The 18,683-nt window shown below is 48.8% G+C and overlaps 1 protein-coding gene across 2 annotated transcripts in view; it reads right to left on the bottom strand.

Moving 5' to 3' along the window:
- Positions 1 to 18,683, bottom strand: part of CDH22 (cadherin 22) — a 554,465-nt gene that overhangs the window by 19,464 nt on the left and 516,318 nt on the right. For both annotated transcript variants that reach the window (XM_075349744.1, XM_075349745.1), the window contains exons 7-8: positions 16,842 to 17,095; positions 6,341 to 6,474 (exon numbers count right to left, since the gene is read on the bottom strand). In XM_075349744.1, the coding sequence (XP_075205859.1) occupies positions 6,341 to 6,474; positions 16,842 to 17,095 (388 nt within the window). The remainder of the gene's footprint in view (positions 1 to 6,340; positions 6,475 to 16,841; positions 17,096 to 18,683) is intronic.

Below are 18,683 nucleotides of genomic sequence, written 5' to 3'. Positions count from 1 at the left end.
TTTTTTGATTCTTATTTTGGCATTCATTGTCCTGACAAGATCCTCCTTCACTTCAGTAAAGTCCATCCAACTTGGCACACTATATATAGTCAGGAGCTAGGCATATAAGTATACAAAAAGCCTCTATAGTACTCCAAAAATAAATACTGTAAGTATTAAATCCAAAACATTATACTGACAAAAAGACCAAAATGGAGTCATATGGCTAATAAAACATTAATCAGGTTTTATTGTACCTAATTAAAGATAGGCTAAGAAATATTTGAAATGATATTCCTGATCATAAGACAGCAGCATTGACAGAGCTTACATGTGGGGTGTAAATACCAGATCCAACTAATAAGTAATCAATTCAATCATGCTTAGATCAAATACCAATAGTAAAGTCAGTCATACCCATAGTTTGGAGTGCTATACAAATTGGCCACTATAGGATTCATCACTTCAGCACTACTATGTCAACACCAAACGTCTATAGTTTGTTTTTTTCATTTTGGTGGCTAAAAAAATTCAGAACTTTGTAGAAAGTTGTTTTTTTTTTGTTTCTGTCATTTTCTGATATTCATAAATCTTACCGTATTTTTCCATCAACTCAGCTGTGTGTTGCCTTTCTTTCTTTGAGGATCTGATGCTTTTATTTAAACTATTTTTGAGTAATACAATGTTTATCTTTTTTTATTGTGTTTTCTGGAGCTAGTTTTACTAACAATGGCAATTTTGCCATTTCGATTTTTTTTTCCTTTTAATATTTTCAGATATTTACAATTGTGGAGACACAAAATATGTTTATTCTTCATGTGGCATTTATTACATTTTATGAATATTTAAAAAAAAAAAAAAAAAAAAATATATATATATTTGTAGTCCCCTTAGGGGACTTAACATTATAATAATTTGATTGCATGTTCTATAAACTATAATACTACAGTATTGCACTATATAGAAGGAATGATGATCTTCCATAAATCAGAGTCCAGCCTTGGATTGGAAGACAAACACTGGGGTGAAGGGGGTTTTCAGCAAGCTGCCAACTGCCAGGGCAACCCATATACACACCACAATTAAAACATGCAGGGTTTGGGGTGGCACTCGAAAATTATACAACATTACACAGATCATTAGGCAATCATTCCACATAAATTCCGTAGTCAGAAATTAACAGCACACTCCATACAACTGCATCCGACATACTGTAGGATCTACCAGTATGTCCTTTTTCAGGAAAGGATTCAGTGCAGCCCTGGTAAAGGTGATTAGGGGAGGATAGTTGTCGCGGGCGGGGAGGAGGGTGTCAGCACACCGCGCTCACCCCTTCTGCTCGGGTCCGGCAGCTGCTCCTGGTGGCTCGAGCTGTGGGCCGGATCCCGGGGTTTCTCGAGCGACACTCCTCGCCCGTGAGTGAAAGGGGGGTTTTGTGGTTGGGTGTGGGGATTGTTATAGTTCGTGACGCCACCCACGGTTGTGGTGATTGCACCAGCGCTGCTCAGTATGGGGGTCCCGGGGATGGTGATGCGGAGCAGCCAGGTGTTGTGTTGCCCCCTCCGTGGGTAGGGGTTGGTGATCCCGGGGCCCAGTGGGGTGCAGGGGCGCAGGGGCAGCGCTGTGCCTTGCGGCACTGAGGTACTCACTCAGCCAGTAAACACGACACAGTTCTCGGTAAACAAACGGCTGGTTGGACGGGTCCCTCGGATGGTTCACGGTGCTGCGGTTCCCTGCAGTTAGCGGTGACGGTCTCTTCCCTGCACCTTTGAAATGTCTGTTTGGTAGCGGTGGATTCCCACCGGTTACCCGCTCCCCGACTGCAATCTGTGCCGGAGGAGCTCCACACTTTGCCCGCAGGCGCCGGCCCTGGGAAACTGGTGCCTTGGCGGTGGCGGTGTTTCCCCGTTGTGGTTGGACCTTTGCCGTCAATCAGGACTTGCTTGTTGGGGGATCTACATCCCCTTCACTAACGGATTTAGCAATTTACAGCGACTCCAAGCCTTGCTGGGATCCGAAAGCCCCTGCTCTGGTGCTGACTGCCCTTTGTATACTGCTCCAGGCCCCCGGATGCACACAGCCTCCGTGGCCCTTCCAGCAACCTCCAGACAGTCCCACTGCAGATCTTCACCACTGTCTGCTGACCTTGCTGACTCCGTCTGGGCACACAGCCACAGACTTACTTCAGGCTTTCTCTCTTTACTGCTTTCTTCCTTCACTTCCACTTAGCTGTTTACTCTAACCCTGTCTAGACTACTCCTTCACTCTTGCCCTGCCTGGGCTAATCTCCTTCCACTTCCTCCTCCCTGACAGAACTGCACTCTTGCCCTGCCTGGGCTAATCTCCTGTTCACTCTCTCATGTCCCTCACTGGACTGCCTGGTTTCTTCCTGCCTCCAGAGTTGTGAGCTCCTCGGTGGGCGGAGCCAACCGCCTGGCCCACCCCCTGGTGTGCATCATCAACCTCTGGAGGAAGGCAACAAGGATTTGTGGGTTAGCTGGTGTACCTGCAGGGAATGTGGGGTGCGTGTGTGTTGTTATCTGTGTCCCCTGGCTTGCCCAGGGCGACACATTCCCCCTTAGCAAAACGCAGACCGTCCTCGGGCTGCCCGTCCAACACCGGTTTTATTTTCCTTTTTGTTTTTCTGAAAAGGTAAACGCTATAACATTATAAACGGTAAATAATATACGTTTTTAATCACAACTCTTCCCAAGACGGGAGGCACATTTACTTTTAGCGTTACAACGGTGTACGGTCACGGTTTCCGCTCTCTCCCACCCAAGCAACCTGGCCCTGATGCTGCCCCTAAAACCCAGGCAGCACCCCTTGACCCACAGTCCAGCACAAGTTACCCGAGCGGGATCTGTCCTTCCCCTCCAGAGGGTGGCCACCGGTTCCTTTGGTGGCTGGGCCCTGGCCTGCTCTGCTCAGGGCCCTCCCTCCAACCTGCCTCTCCGGAGGCGGCATTGCGGAAACGGTAATGGTACCCAACATATTTACAAGCCACTTAACGTTTGTGGTGCCCTGCAAGTTCACGGGCTTGTCCATGGATAGTTCCCATGCCAATAAACTTAAACGGTCCCCACGGGGACAACGGTGCCGGCTCCTGCCGGTTCAATCACAAGGCCAATCAACAAACAAATCAGGTGACTTCTTCGGTAATTTCACTTATCATTTCAAACTTTTTAAACTTTTTCAAACAAACAACAACTTCAGTGATGGTCCCAACGGGGACTGCTGCAGCGGGCGTCCGCTGCCCTTGAGGCGGCTACCACCGCATGGTGTCGGCCCACTCCGCGACCGAGCGGTACATGGGATTTTCCTCCCACTGGCAGTTCAACCCTGAACCACTGACAGCCGTTAGGAATGGCGGCGGAGGCGGCATACTTGGGACCTCTTCCTCCATCAACGACATCCCCTTCGGACCTCCAGCCGCGGTGCTGATGTCTGTCTCCCACTCAATCAGGGCCGGTTCTGGGGTTTGGGTGGACTGATCGTGACGCGGCACGGCCGCAGCGGCCCCTTGCTCATGGGCCCCCACTACGGCAACCATCCTTCGCATCTCTGCCTTCCAATCCATCAACTGCTGCAGGCTCTGTGCCCTCACCTTCACGCAGAATCGGCCCAGCTCCCGCTCCAGCCACGCAGCGGTCCCGGAGGGGAGCTCACCCGGGCCGCAGTCTTCAAAAGCTACTCCGCCTCGTTTCCCCCAGAGCTTGGGTACTCCGGTGGCGGGCATTCCCGCACTCCAATTCGAGGACGCTGCCATTTCTCCATTCGTGTCCCCGTCTTTTTAGCTGCGTTGTTACATGCAGCCAGCCGCCATCGCGTCCCCCTTAGCTCTTTCCGGCCCCTCCTCTCTCGGGGCGGGGTTTTGGCCTTCGCGCCTCTACTGCTCGAGAAGACGCTCGAGCGGGAACTTTTCGCGCCAAAGATGGCGGCTTCTGAAATTTTTCTGCCGGATGCCTCCGGCGGTAACAAGGCGCACCTCTATCTGACAGCAGAGCGGCAAGATCCTGTTCGTGACGCCAAGTTGTCGCGGGTGGGGAGGAGGGTGTCAGCACACCGCGCTCACCCCTTCTGCTCGGGTCCGGCAGCTGCTCCTGGTGGCTCGAGCTGTGGGCCGGATCCCGGGGTTTCTCGAGCGACACTCCTCGCCCGTGAGTGAAAGGGGGGTTTTGTGGTTGGGTGTGGGGATTGTTATAGTTCGTGACGCCACCCACGGTTGTGGTGATTGCACCACCGCTGCTCAGTATGGGGGTCCCGGGGATGGTGATGCGGAGCAGCCAGGTGTTGTGTTGCCCCCTCCGTGGGTAGGGGTTGGTGATCCCGGGGCCCAGTGGGGTGCAGGGGCGCAGGGGCAGCGCTGTGCCTTGCGGCACTGAGGTACTCACTCAGCCAGTAAACACGACACAGTTCTCGGTAAACAAACGGCTGGTTGGACGGGTCCCTCGGACGGTTCACGGTGCTGCGGTTCCCTGCAGTTAGCGGTGACGGTCTCTTCCCTGCACCTTTGAAATGTCTGTTTGGTAGCGGTGGATTCCCACCGGTTACCCGCTCCCCGACTGCAATCTGTGCCGGAGGAGCTCCACACTTTGCCCGCAGGCGCCGGCCCTGGGAAACTGGTGCCTTGGCGGTGGCGGCGTTTCCCCGTTGTGGTTGGACCTTTGCCGTCAATCAGGACTTGCTTGTTGGGGGATCTACGTCCCCTTCACTAACGGATTTAGCAATTTACAGCGACTCCAAGCCTTGCTGGGATCCGAAAGCCCCTGCTCTGGTGCTGACTGCCCTTTGTATACTGCTCCAGGCCCCCGGATACACACAGCCTCCGTGGCCCTTCCAGCAACCTCCAGACAGTCCCACTGCAGATCTTCACCACTGTCTGCTGACCTTGCTGACTCCGTCTGGGCACACAGCCACAGACTCACTTCAGGCTTTCTCTCTTTACTGCTTTCTTCCTTCACTTCCACTTAGCTGTTTACTCTAACCCTGTCTAGACTACTCCTTCACTCTTGCCCTGCCTGGGCTAATCTCCTTCCACTTCCTCCTCCCTGACAGAACTGCACTCTTGCCCTGCCTGGGCTAATCTCCTGTTCACTCTCTCATGTCCCTCACTGGACTGCCTGGTTTCTTCCTGCCTCCAGAGTTGTGAGCTCCTCGGTGGGCGGAGCCAACCGCCTGGCCCACCCCCTGGTGTGCATCATCAACCTCTGGAGGAAGGCAACAAGGATTTGTGGGTTAGCTGGTGTACCTGCAGGGAATGTGGGGTGCGTGTGTGTTGTTATCTGTGTCCCCTGGCTTGCCCAGGGCGACACATAGTCATTCTGACTAAGTGTGCGGTACCGGAGCGTAAGGTGTTAGATGGACGGAGTGACTCCTCTCTTGTTGGTTCGGTCAGGAGTTTTCCCTCTATTACTATGTTTGTGCACGGTAATAAATGTTCAGGTCCAGACCTGTGTAAGAATGACTATGTGTATCTGTCCACTAAAAACACAAGATGGAAGTGTGTGTCAGGGGCTTTAGGCTCGAGGTTTATTGGTCCCTTAAGAATTTCTGATATCCTGAACCCTATGCTCGTACATGGTTTAGCTAGGAGTGCAACGTACAGCGTCAGGTTAAGGCAGGAGGTGTCCATCTACCATCTCACTAGTGCCACATCGTTGTTACTGTGTTCCTGGTATTTCCCCTTGTTTGTGGTGTAGTTGTGGGGTGTTTTTTGTTGTGCGTCGGACATCTGTTGATCTGAACACGCCTGTCACGTTAATTGCGTGACATTTTGTCACAATCATACATAGAGATGTAAAAAAACCCAAACTGCCTGGAAAAGACGCAACATTTGGAACATGCTGTCATTTTGTTAGGCGAGTAATGATATGAAAAGTATGTATCTATGTCCAATATATAAATGTCCAAGACTGTTTCCAACACACATATTTTTTTTCCTGCTACCTATAGGTTTGGATTTACTGTTAAAAAACCCTTTTCCATCTTATTTTATTGTAAAGGATGTAATGAAATCTTCTGTTACTCAGAGAACTTACAGTAGATAGTGGCCAAGAGCATTTTACATATCATTAAACTGAATCTTTGGCCTAGATGAAGGAATGCTACCCTTTGGAAATAAAGGTATATACAGTCTGTGTGGCCAGTTTCAAGGGTATGCACAAATTATTATAGCGGAACATAAATGCGCTCCACTTCCATAGATAAAATATGGGGCTGCACTTGAAGAATGAGTTCCCTTAATGGTTAGAGTTTGACATGCCAGCTAGAGTGAGGAGCCTGCGGCTAATAAATTATGGAAAAAATAATGAAAAAAAAAATTATATGAGCTTAACAAAAATTATTGATTTGAACTAACCTGCTTCCTTGGCCTGAACTGTCAAATTGTGCCACCCAGAGGTTTCACGGTCCAGGGCTTTCGTTATCTTGATCTCACCAGACTCTTCATCAATTTCAAAGATGCCATCATCAGATGTTTTTTCCAGTGTGTATCTGTGTGACAGTGCCAAACAGACATGCAGTGAGAGATGGAGGTAGAAGGAAAGAGCTGCATATATGAAGTCTTACCGTGAGTTATTTCAGCGAGATTTACATCCCCACTCCACTAAAGGTAACTGTAATACTACCTAACTACTGTGGCAGATTACTTGGGTCTATGTGCAATCATAATGGATATTGTATTGGAAGTCATATTGATTTTCTCCCAGTTTTTCTAGCAACTGGTATATTTGTAGAAAGATTTTCATGATTCACAACGCACCATTTTGCTAACTTGTCACAAAAAGTATTCTCAGTATAGAGCAATATCTATGATGTTACTTCATGCTTTCCACAGGCACTGTAGACCCCTTGATGATCGTGAAACGATACAGGCCAGCCGTCGACCAGTCAGAGGCCAGCAGCTGATGTCGGCTTGCCAGCACGGTGGCGCATGGCAGTGATGTGGTACACCACTGCACCAGCATGCCGACGTTAGCTGCTAGCCTCTAATTTGTTGGCAGGTGGCCTGGACTAAGCTGCGATCATCAAGGGGTCCAGGGTGTCTGTGGGCCGCATGTGCAGAAAAGAGGATGCTGAGGGAATGGTGAGGTGACAACAGGTGAGAAGAATCTTTGTTTTTAATGTGTATGTGAAGAATGGCACAAAAGGGGACATTACTACAACATGAGGTTATGATGCAATTTGTGGAACTCGGATAGGCTTCAGATTAAAAGTGAATGGGTTGTGCACAACATTTTAGTAGATTAAAAAAAAGTTAATTTTTAACCCTTTAGTTCACATAAACCAGTGAATTGTTTTAATATTTGTGGACTTCTAGATTGTAGGTTGTTTTCAGTGAGAATACTACAACATGGGGACCAGCATGGTGACATTAATACAAGATGGGGAAAAGGATGGGGCATAACTACAAGACTGGGCCAAGGATGAAGCATTACTACAAGATGGGGACCAGGATGGGGACATTACTACAAGCAAGGGACCAGGTGGCGGACAGCTACAAAATGGTGACCAGGATGGGGACATTACTAAAAGATGGGGACATTCGTACAATATGGGGTCATTATTACAAGATCAGGACAGGAATGGGGCATTACTACAAGATGGGGAACAGGATGAGGCATTACTACAAGATGAGGACAAGGATGGAGACATTACGACAAGATGTGAACCAGGATGGGGACATTACTACAAAAACGGGACCAGGATGGAGCATTACTACAAGATGAGGACCTGGGTGGGAACATTACTATAAGATGGGGAACAAGAGAGGGACATTACTACAAGATGAGGACCATGTCACAATTTATACTGCCTGCAGTTTGGGCAGCATGTATCACCTGACAGGTTACCTAGAAGATAAGTTAACATTACACAAGCCATTGACGTATGTCAACTTATTGTTCAAATTACACTTTGCGTCATGATAGCTCTGTGTTATTTGAGGCAATGAATCCATAGCTATTTTTAGTGATCCAGATTTAGCAGAATTGAATTTTTGATCCTTGTAAGAGAGTAAAGCGGGCTTTACACGCTACAATATATCTAACGAGATGTCGGCGGGGTCACGTCGTGACGCACATCCGGCATCGTTAGTGATATCGTAGCGTATGACAACTATGAACGAGCATAAATACTCATCGTCTCGTTCATCGTTGACACGTCGCTCATTTTCTAAAAATCGAATGTCCTGTTGTTCATTGTTTCCGAGGCAGCACACATCGCTCCGTGTGACACCCCAGGAACGATGAACTGCAGCTTACCTGCGTCCCGCCGGCAATGCTGAAGGAAGGAGGTGGGCGGGATGTTTACGTCCCGCTCATCTCCGCTTCTATTGGCCGGCCGCTGTGTGACGTCGCAAGTCCCTCCCCCTTCAAGAAGTGGATGTTCGCCGTCCACAGCGAGGTCGTTTGGAAGGTAAGTACGTGTGATGAGGTTATAACATTGTGCGACACGGGCAAGAAATTGCCCGTGCCGCACAAACGATGGTGGCGGGTGCGATCGCAAATGCGATCGCACGATAATTTGTAACGTGTAAAGCAGACTTAAGTCATGGAAATCTATAGGACGTACATCTCTATTGTGTCTATTATGTTTATTTGTTTGCTTGTATAGCAACAACATATTGCACAGAACTTTACAGACATCACTGCCCCATTGGGGCTCGCCCACACAAACACAGGGACAACATATCCCATTTTTTACAGATATTGTCCCTCGTAGGAGTTGAACCTAAAGGCCCCGTCACACTAAGCAACATCGCTAGCAACGTCGCTGCTAACGAACAACTTTTGTGACGTTACTAGCGATGTTGCTGTGTGTGACATCCAGCAACAACCTGGCCCCTGCTGTGAGGTCGTTGGTTGTTGCTGAATCTCCTGGGCCATTTTTTAGTTGTTGCTGTCCCGCTGTGAAGCACAGATCGCTGTGTGTGACAGCGAGACAGCAACAACTAAATGTGCAGGCAGCAGGAGCCGGCTTCTGCGGAGGCTGGTAACCAATGTAAACATCGGGTAACCAAGAAGCCCTGTCCTTGGTTACCCGATATTTACCTTTGTTACCAGCCTCCGCTCTCACTGTCAGTGCCGGCTCCTGCTCTGTGCACATGTAGCTGCAGCACACATCGGGTTAATTAACCCGATGTGTGCTGTAACTAGGAGAGCAAGGAGCCAGCGCTAAGCATTGTGCGCTGCTCCCTGCTCTGTGCACATGTAGCTGCAGGACACATCGGATTAATTAACCCGATGTGTGCTGCAACTAGGAGAGCAAGGAGCCAGCGCTAAGCATTGTGCGCTGCTCCCTGCTCTGTGCACATTTAGCTGCAGCACACATCGAGTAATTAACCCGATGTGTGCTGTAACTAGGAGAGCAGGGAGCCAGCGCTCAGTGTGCGCTGCTGCCTGCTCTCTGCACGTGTAGCTCCGTGCGGTGGTAACCAAGGTAAATATCGGGTTGGTTACCCGATATTTACCTTAGTTACCAAGCGCAGCATCTTCCCCGCCGCGCTGGGGGCTTGTCACTGGTTGCTGGTGAGCTCACCAGCAACTTGTGTAGCGACGCTCCAGCGATCCCTGCCAGGTCAGGTTGCTGGTGGGATCGCTGGAGCGTCGCAGTGTGACATCTCACCAGCAACCTCCTAGCAACTTACCAGCGATCCCTATCGTTGTTGGGATCGCTGGTAAGTTGCTTAGTGTGACTGGACCCTTAGGGGTGCTTCACACACAGCGAGCTCGCTGCCGAGATCGCTGCTGAGTCACGCTTTTTGTGACGCAGCAGTGACCTCATTAGCGATCTCGCTGTGTGTGACAATGAGCAGTGATCTGGCCCCTGCTGCGAGATCACTGCTCGTTACACACAGCCCTGGTTCGTTTTCTTCAAAGGCGCTCTCCCACTGTGACACACAGATCGCTGTGTGTGACAGCGAGAGAGCGACAAATGAAGCGAGCAGAGAGCAGGAGCCGGCGTCTGACAGCTGAGGTAAGCTGCAACCAAGATAAACATCGGGTAACCAAGGTGGTTACCCGATATTTACCTTAGTTACCAGCCTCTGCAGCTCTCACGCTGCCTGTGCTGCCGGCTCCAGCTCTCTGCACATGTAGCTGCTGTACACATCGGGTTAATTAACCTGATGTGTACTGTAGCTAGGAGAGCAAGGAGCCAGCGCTAAGCAGTGTGCGCGGCTCCCTGCTCTGTGCACATGTAGCTGCATTACACATCGGGTTAATTAACCCGATGTGTACTGTAGCTAGGAGAGCAAGGAGCCAGCGCTCAGTGTGCGCGGCTCCCTGCTCCCTGCACACACAGCTAAGCGGTGTGCGCTGGTAACTAATGTAAACATCGGGTAACCATACCCGATGTTTACCTTAGTTACCAGTCTCCGCAGCTTCCAGGCGGCGGCTCCATGCAAGCGCAGCGTCGCTTGCACGTCGCTGCTGGCTGGGGGCTGTTCACTGGTCGCTGGTGAGATCTGCCTGTTTGACAGCTCACCAGCGACCATGTAGCGATGCAGCAGCGATCCTGACCAGGTCAGATCGCTGGTCGGATCGCTGCTGCATCGCTAATGCTGGGTTCACACTAAGCGACAGCAACAACGACGTCTCTGTTACGTCACCATTTTCGGTGACGTAACAGCGACCTTGTAAGTCGCTGTTATGATCGCTGCTTAGCTGTCAAACACAGCAGAAGCAGCGATCATAACGTCGCTGTGCTACATGTGCAGAGAGCAAGGAGCCGCGCTTAGCGCTGGCTCCTTGCTCTCCTAGGTACAGTACACATCGGGTTAATTAACCCGATGTGTGCTGCAGCTACATGTCACAGTGCAGAGAGCAGGGAGCCGCGCACACTGCTTAGCGCTGGCTCCTTGCTCTCCTTGCTACAGTATACATCGGGTTAATTACCCGATGCATACTGCAGCCACATGTCACAGTGCAGGAGCCGGCACTGGCAGCAAGAGCGGAGGCTGGTAACCAGCGTAAACATCGGGTAACTAGGGAAAGGTCTTCCCTTGGTTACCCGATGTTTACGCTGGTTACAGCTTACCGCAGCTGCCAGTGCCGGCTCCTGCTCGCTTCATTTCGTCGCTCTCTCGCTGTCACACACAGCGATGTGTGTGTCACAGCGGGAGAGTGACGACCAAAAAATGAAGCTGGACATTCAGCAACGACCGGCGACCTCACAGCAGGGGCCAGGTCGTTGCTGGATGTCACACACAGCGACAGCGACGGGACGTCGCTGCAACGTCACAGAAAATGGTGACGTAGCAGCGACGTCGTTGTCGTCGTCGTTATGTGTGACACCAGCTTTAGTGTGAAGGTACCCTTAGGCTATGTGCACACGCTGCGTTTTTTTGATGCTGCGTTTTTGTGCGTTTTTGGCCGCTAAAAACGCACAAAAACGCACCTGCGTCGAAAAAACGCGGCAAAAAACGCACGCGTTTTGCCGCGATTTGGTGCGTTTTTTTGCTGCGTTTTGCTGCGTTTTTGCTCACTGCGTCCTTATGCGTTTTTTATCAGTGAACAAAAAAAAAAAAGGTCTGATGTCATTTCCTTCTTCAATGTGTTCTTCATTCTCCACTAGTGTATGCAGAAGAGCAGACAGCTGCAGAACTACAAGGCTCAGCATCCTCGATCCAATAGTGTATGCAGGACAGCAGACAGCAGCTGTCGAACTACAAGGCTCAGCATCTTCCATCCAATAGTGTATGCAGGAGAGCAGACAGCAGCTGTCGAACTACAAGGCTCAGCATCCTCCTTCCAGGACTGTATGCAGGATTTCTCTGCCCCCCCCAAAAAAAAAAATGACATGGGCTTCGCCATATTTTTGTATGCTAGCCGGGTACAGCAGGCAGGTACGGGCTGCCCCCAACCCCCAGCTGCCTATTTGTACCCGGCTGGGAACCAAAAATATAGGGAAGCCCTTTTTTTTTAAATTATTTCATGAATTTCATGAAATAATTTTAAACAAAAAATGACGTGAGCTTCGCCCAATTTTTGAGTCCAGCCAGGTACAACTAGGCAGCTGGGGATTGGAATCCACAGTGCAGGGTGCCCATGCTTTCTGGGCACCCCCGCTGTGAATTGCAGTCCCGCAGCCACCCCAGAAAATGGCGCTTTCATAGAAGCGCCATCTTCTGGCGCTGTATCCAACTCTTCCGGCTGCCCTGATGCCGGGTGGCTAGCCAGGTAATAATGGAGTTAGGGCTAGCTGTATATTATCAGCTAGCCCTAAGCCCGAAATTCATGGTGTCACGCCAATATTAGACATGGCCACCATGAATTTCTAGTAAAGATAAAAAAAAAACACAACACAGAAAAATATTTTTATTAGAAATAAAACACAACACAATTAGTGACTTCATCTTTATTGAAATAAACCCCCCTCCGCAGTAATCCTGGGTCAGGGTCCCGCGCCGTCCAATCAGGATCCAATATCATCTGATCGGTTTGCTGGAAGGCAAAGCGATCAGATGATGTGTCAGGTTAAAGGATGTGAATCCCATCACACATCAGCTGATTGTATAAAAGCCGATTATACAATCAGCAGATGCATCAGTAGAAAAAAAAAAAAAAATAATACTCACTTATGTGCTGAATTACCGGCATCTCCTGGAGCGATGGGGCGGGAGTCTGATCCTGTCCGATCGCTGCAGCAGCTGCCGGTAATCAGGGATGAAGTCTGCTGACGCATCCGCTGATACCGGCCGGGCACCCGCGTCAGCCCGAGACTCGATCAGCTGATGCGTCAGGTGACTGCATCAGGTGATCCATCTCCAGGTCCTGCAAGCAAGGTCCTGCCCCGGGGAGACTGCACACAGCCGGAGCGGGAGCGGCGATACCGTGACAGGAGCTGGGAGCGGGCATGGCACCGCGAGGCTGCAGACAGGTGAGTATAACTTTTTTTTTTTTTTATTCTACTGTTAACTTTTGTTTTCGCAGCCGCTTCCACCTCCTGCCTGTACATGGCGCCGCACGGCAGCACACATGCACAGGACGGGAGATGGAAGCGACGGTGACGGTACCGGGAGGATTCATGCTTCTGTCTATACTGACAGAAGGAATCCTCTTCCTGTACACGTCACTTTACTACCCACCTCCTGCGCTTATAGCTGCGTTTTTGGTCTTAGAAACGCACCAAAACGCACCAAAACGCAGCTATTTGCGTTTCTCATTGCGTCTTTCAACATCCCATTGAACTCAATGGATGAAAAGCGCAGTGAAAAACGCGGGAATAATTGACATGCTGCGTTTTTGTGGTCACCACAAAAACGCAGCTGAAAAAAAAACGCTGTGTGGGGACAGCAAAAATGAAAACTCATAGACTTTGCTGGGGAAGCAAAGTCATGCAGTTTTGAGGCCAAAAACGCACCCGAAAAACGCGCAAAAACGCCGAGAAAAACGCACCATGTGCACATAGCCTTAGACCCCAGTGCTGCAACAATACAGTGCTGTCCACTGAGCCACTAAGTGCAAGATAAGAACCTTATCTTGTAGGGGATAGAGCCCATATAAAGATAGCACCTTTAACATTGTAATCACTGTCTTTGATAATTGACAATACAGGCCTAAGCTTTCTCTGCAGACAGTGCTCACTCCAACACTGTCAGTCATCAGTGAGGGAGGTGGGAAATGCAAAACCAGTGGGCAGAACTATGCAATGAGTCTTTTGGTCACACCGGGGGTGGAGGGGGACAAGCACCCAAATTAACATATTAGACTTAAGGTCCAGTCACACTAAGCAACTTACCAGCGATCCCAACAATGATAGGGATCGCTGGTAAGTTGCTAGGAGGTTGCTGGTGAGATGTCACACTGCGACGCTCCAGCGATCCCACCAGCAACCTGACCTGGCAGGGATCGCTGGAGCGTTGCTACACGAGTTGCTGGTGAGCTCACCAGCAACCAGTGACCAGCCCCCAGTCTCCTAGTTACAGCACACATCGGGTTAATTAACCCGATGTGTGCTGCAGCTAAATGTGCACAGAGCAGGGAGTAGCGCACAATGCTTAGCGCTGGCTCCTTGCTCTCCTAGTTACAGCACACATCGGGTTAATTACCTGATGTGTGCTGCAGCTACATGTGCACAGAGCAGGGAGCAGCGCACACTACTTAGTGCTGGCTCCTTGCTCTCCTAGTTACAGCACACATCGGGTTAATTACCTGATGTGTGCTGCAGCTAAATGTGCACAGAGCAGGAGCCGGCACTGACAGTGAGAGAGGCGGAGGCTGGTAACAAAGGTAAATATCGGGTAACCAAGGACAAGGCTTCTTGGTTACCCGATGTTTACATTGGTTACCAGCCTCCGCAGAAGCCGGCTCCTGCTCCCTGCACATTTAGTTGTTGCTGTCTCGCTGTCACACACAGCGATGTGTGCTTCACAGCGGGACAGCAACAACTAAAAAATGGCCCAGGACATTCAGCAACAACCAACGACCTCACAGCAGGGGCCAGGTTGTTGCTGGATGTCACACACAGCAACATCGCTAGCAACGTCACAAAAGTTGTTCGTTACCAGCGATGTTGCTAGCGATGTTGCTTAGTGTGATGGGGCCTTTAGCTTTAGTTTCTGAGGAGCAGAGACAATAATTAGAACTGAATGTACAATTTTCCTAGAGGCTGTGTGCCCTTGTGGTTAGTTGATATTATCAATTAGGACACGTCTATGAAAAATGTTCATGTTTTGCAAGGCCGTGTTGAAGGTACGTATGGCCCATCTGCGTGCCATGATTTTGGCACACTAGTGTTCTCAGTGTGCTATCTGTGTGTAACGCCTGCCTGGATAAACAGACTCAGGTAGGATGTAATGGACAGACTAAAGGGAAGCCCCTCACCAAGCAGGACCCCAGAACCCTGAAACCCTTTAACCCCTATACAGGGATTTGGAATGGAGATCTCTACCCGTGGAAGGCTGCAGTCCGATGAGAGTAGTCGTCAGGCAGGGTCAAACCAGGAACAGCAGAACAGGGACAGAATCGGCAGGCAAAGGCGTAAACAGAAAACGTAGCAGTGGTCAGATCCGGGTCGGGCAGCGAGGTACAAAACAGCAGGCAGAAGGGTAGTCAACAGCAAGCAAGTCAGCGCACAGGAATCACAAAACAAACAGCACATGAGCCAGAATCAGAACTACCTCTGGCAGAGGCCAGCAGACAGGAGGGGGAATAAGAAGGGTGTGGTGTCTTCCCATTAGCTGTAGCTGAATGATGGTACTTTAGCTGGGAGACACCCGCCACCTACAGTCAGCCAGCGGTACTGCAGATCCCAAGATAACCCAGCCCAGTGGATGATCGGAGCCTGCGCCCACCGGTGCTGCTGGCATCGACTCCTCTCCCATCACCAGCACCATCCACGGCGTTGCCTGGCAATCGGAGCAGAAGTCGCTGGAGCAGACTCCGGCGGTGACGTAACACCGTGCACAAGGAGAGCAGGAATTTTTTATTCACCTGTTCCCAGCGCTGCTGTCCCCGGTGCGGATGTCTTTTGCGCTGCTGCTTCTGGGTCCGCGGTGCAGTGAATATTCATGAGTATAATGAGCGGGCACTGAAGGAAATGACAGCAATGCTGTCTCCAGCATTACTGGAGACAGGTGAGTATAGAAAATAATTTTATTTGAAAGACACACATTTTCTCTGGTACGTGTCACACGGATCTCATCAGTATGTGGTCCGTGTGACATCAGTGCTGCCAGCAAAAAATGGACTTGTCTTCATATGAACACATGGTCCTTCTGAAAACACTGATGTGTGCGCAGACCCATTGATTTTATTGGGTCTGCGTATGTCCGTGTCTTGGGTACGTATCAAAATGGACTTCATACGTACTGGAATCACTGACGTGTGAAGGAGACCTAAGGGTGTGAACCTACGAACGTTGAACACAGGCTGAAGGAGTAGAACAGATAAGCTAGCACCCAAGGCTTTTCACCACCACCAATCTTCATATAATTTTCATAGCAGTATTAAGGGCACTTTACACACTGCGATATCGCTATCGATATTGCTAGAGAGTGTACCCGCCCCCGTTGGTTGTGCGTCACGGGCAAATCGCTGCCCGTGGCACACAACATCGCTTACACCCGTCACACAGACTTACCTTCCCTGCGACGTCGCTCTGGCCGGCGAATTGCCTCCTTTTTAAGGGGGTGGTTTGTGCGGTGTCACAGCGACGTCACATGGCAGCCGTCTAATAGAAGCGGAGGGGCGGAGATGAGCGGCCGGAACATGCCGCCCACCTCATTCCTTCCTCATTGCCGGTAAGGAGATAATGATGTGTGATGCCGCAGGAACGACGAACATCCAGCACCACCAACGATATTATGAAAAGGAGCGACGTGTCAACAATCAATGATTTTTGACGTACTTGCGATCGTTGATCGTCGCTCCTAGGTGTCACACGCTGCAATGTCGCTAACAACGCCGGATGTGGGTCACTAACGACGTGACCCCGACGATATATCGTTAGCGATGTCGCAGCGTGTAAAGCATCCTTTACTTTTACATTATATAACAATTTGTTATGTTACTTTAATATTGCTATGACTTGGGCATGTCATGGTGGTAACCACTTTTGTTTTGTGTGGCGCTTTTCCCTTGACACTGTACAATATATCATTTTTCCAGTACATGCCCTAAATAATATTTTAATGGGAAGCAGTATGGTAGGCTATTTATTCAATGTTTGCTACTGGTAGGCACCTTAATTTCTGGTGCCTGGAACTAGGCAATATATTGTATGCAAATCTACTTTGTATGTAAATCCATAGAATGTATGATAATACAACATGTGGAAAGGTAGATCCACAACAAGCACAGAATAAGAATTCTTCGACGCAATAATTTAATACAGTGTTTTGCTATTCGGCATGTTACCTGATGGAGTTGTTTGCTTTGTCAGGATCAGTAGCTGTGATTACCCCAATCACAGAGCCAACATGTGCATCCTCTGACACTTCAATTATCTCACTCAATGGATGGAATTTAGGAGGTTCATCTACATCCAGCACTGACACCTTCACAATTGCTTGATCCCGGAATGTCCCCAGATCAGAGAAGCGAGGATCCAAATAACGATTTTGGGCTTCTAGAACCAATGAGTGCTCCTTCTGGGTCTCAAAATCCAGCGGCTGTAAGACATAGTGAAGAAAATTTTTTGATAGCGTGTTGCTACGGCACTGTTCCTCAATGATGATTATGTAAAAAAATAATATATAATTTCAACATGACAACGGGTAAATAGATGCAAATATCAATTACTCGCAATCACCTTACTGTCTGCGCCCTTATTTAAAATGCTTGATAAATGGATGTGCTCAATATTTCTGCCTCCGTCGGATTCAAGAATATCCTTATTAATGATTGCCTCGTAATTACTTTAAGATAAAAAGACATTTCTTCAGCCCTGGAATTTAAATGATGTTTAGTCTGGAGTCGAAAGGCTCACAGGCTGTGTTGGCCACATTTGAGAAAGCTAATAATTATAATTGTGCACATGTCAATGCAGCTTACCACATAAATCACTGTAATATATTCCACAAATCAACTGAATATTGTTGGTTTCTAAGGAAGAAAACCTGTGGCGCTAATGGATATTTAAAGTGGGCTCACTGATTTGAGGATTATAATTACAACACAAGCTATTGCTTGGTTACCAACCGATTCTACGAAAGGAACTTTTATTACAGGCTTCACTTTTCCATGCTTCCTATTATTATATGAGATATATGCATATGTATGCGTATGCAGGGCTTCAAACTGGGCAGAACCTATATATGACCATATCACAAACATGGCTTTCAGCTTGATGGCTCAGTAACGGACACAGACAGAGCAAAATTCTCCCGAAACAAATTTACTTGGATTGAGAAAGACAGGCATAGCCTTTACAACTTCTCTAAAAAGTCATGAGCTTTTTTAAACAACAATAAAATAAGCAAGTTGGCAATTGACTTGCTTTTTTCTATATGCTCTCATTCTTCTGTTGTGAAAACTTTCATGTTACATTGTGTACGAATGATTTCCAAGACGACCGACCACCAGAGCCTGTCTGAGAATGTGCCGTAGTTACAGTCTTTGCTGAAGATAACTTTTGACAAACTAGTCGGCTCTCTCCAGGCCATCAATTTCTATACAGATGTTAGCTGCTTAGCTCTCTTTCCCTCTCAACCCTTGAGCTTTTATTAGTACTACAAAATCCATATCCTTCTGCCTCCCCCAATTGGTATTTTTTAGGGCAGTTCTCTCACAGTGGTTGTCCCATCTTAAACTACTAATCTGCATTTCCTCTATGTCAGTGCAATCTTTTGAATTCCCACATTGCCCACAGTGAGGAGTTTCTCGTGCCCGTGCTGTATGCAGATGACTGGCAATATTCTGACTAGACTGTTTCCGGCCTCGCTCAATAAACTTGCATTGATCAAGGCTGCTCCCACCTAGTAGGAATGAGGCCTGGTGCATGCATATCATATATTTGCAGTCACATGACCGCCCACTTCCAGAGCTGTCAAATCCATACAGCATGCAGTGTACATGATGTGAGGATTCACAAGTCTGCAGTCACATAGAATGACTGCAGACTTGTAGCATAAGACTGGACAACCTCTTTAATCACTGCTCTCATTTTCCCTGAGTCATGTGCTTGTCCAAAGTCTCTATTACTTCTATATGCAAATACAGTGATGACAGTGTAGACTTCAGAACAAGCATTCACATAAC

This window comes from Anomaloglossus baeobatrachus, chromosome 5, assembly GCF_048569485.1.
Source record: "Anomaloglossus baeobatrachus isolate aAnoBae1 chromosome 5, aAnoBae1.hap1, whole genome shotgun sequence".
In the NCBI taxonomy this organism is placed as follows: Eukaryota; Metazoa; Chordata; class Amphibia; order Anura; family Aromobatidae; genus Anomaloglossus; species Anomaloglossus baeobatrachus.
This window is presented reverse-complemented; position numbering and strand designations above follow the sequence as displayed.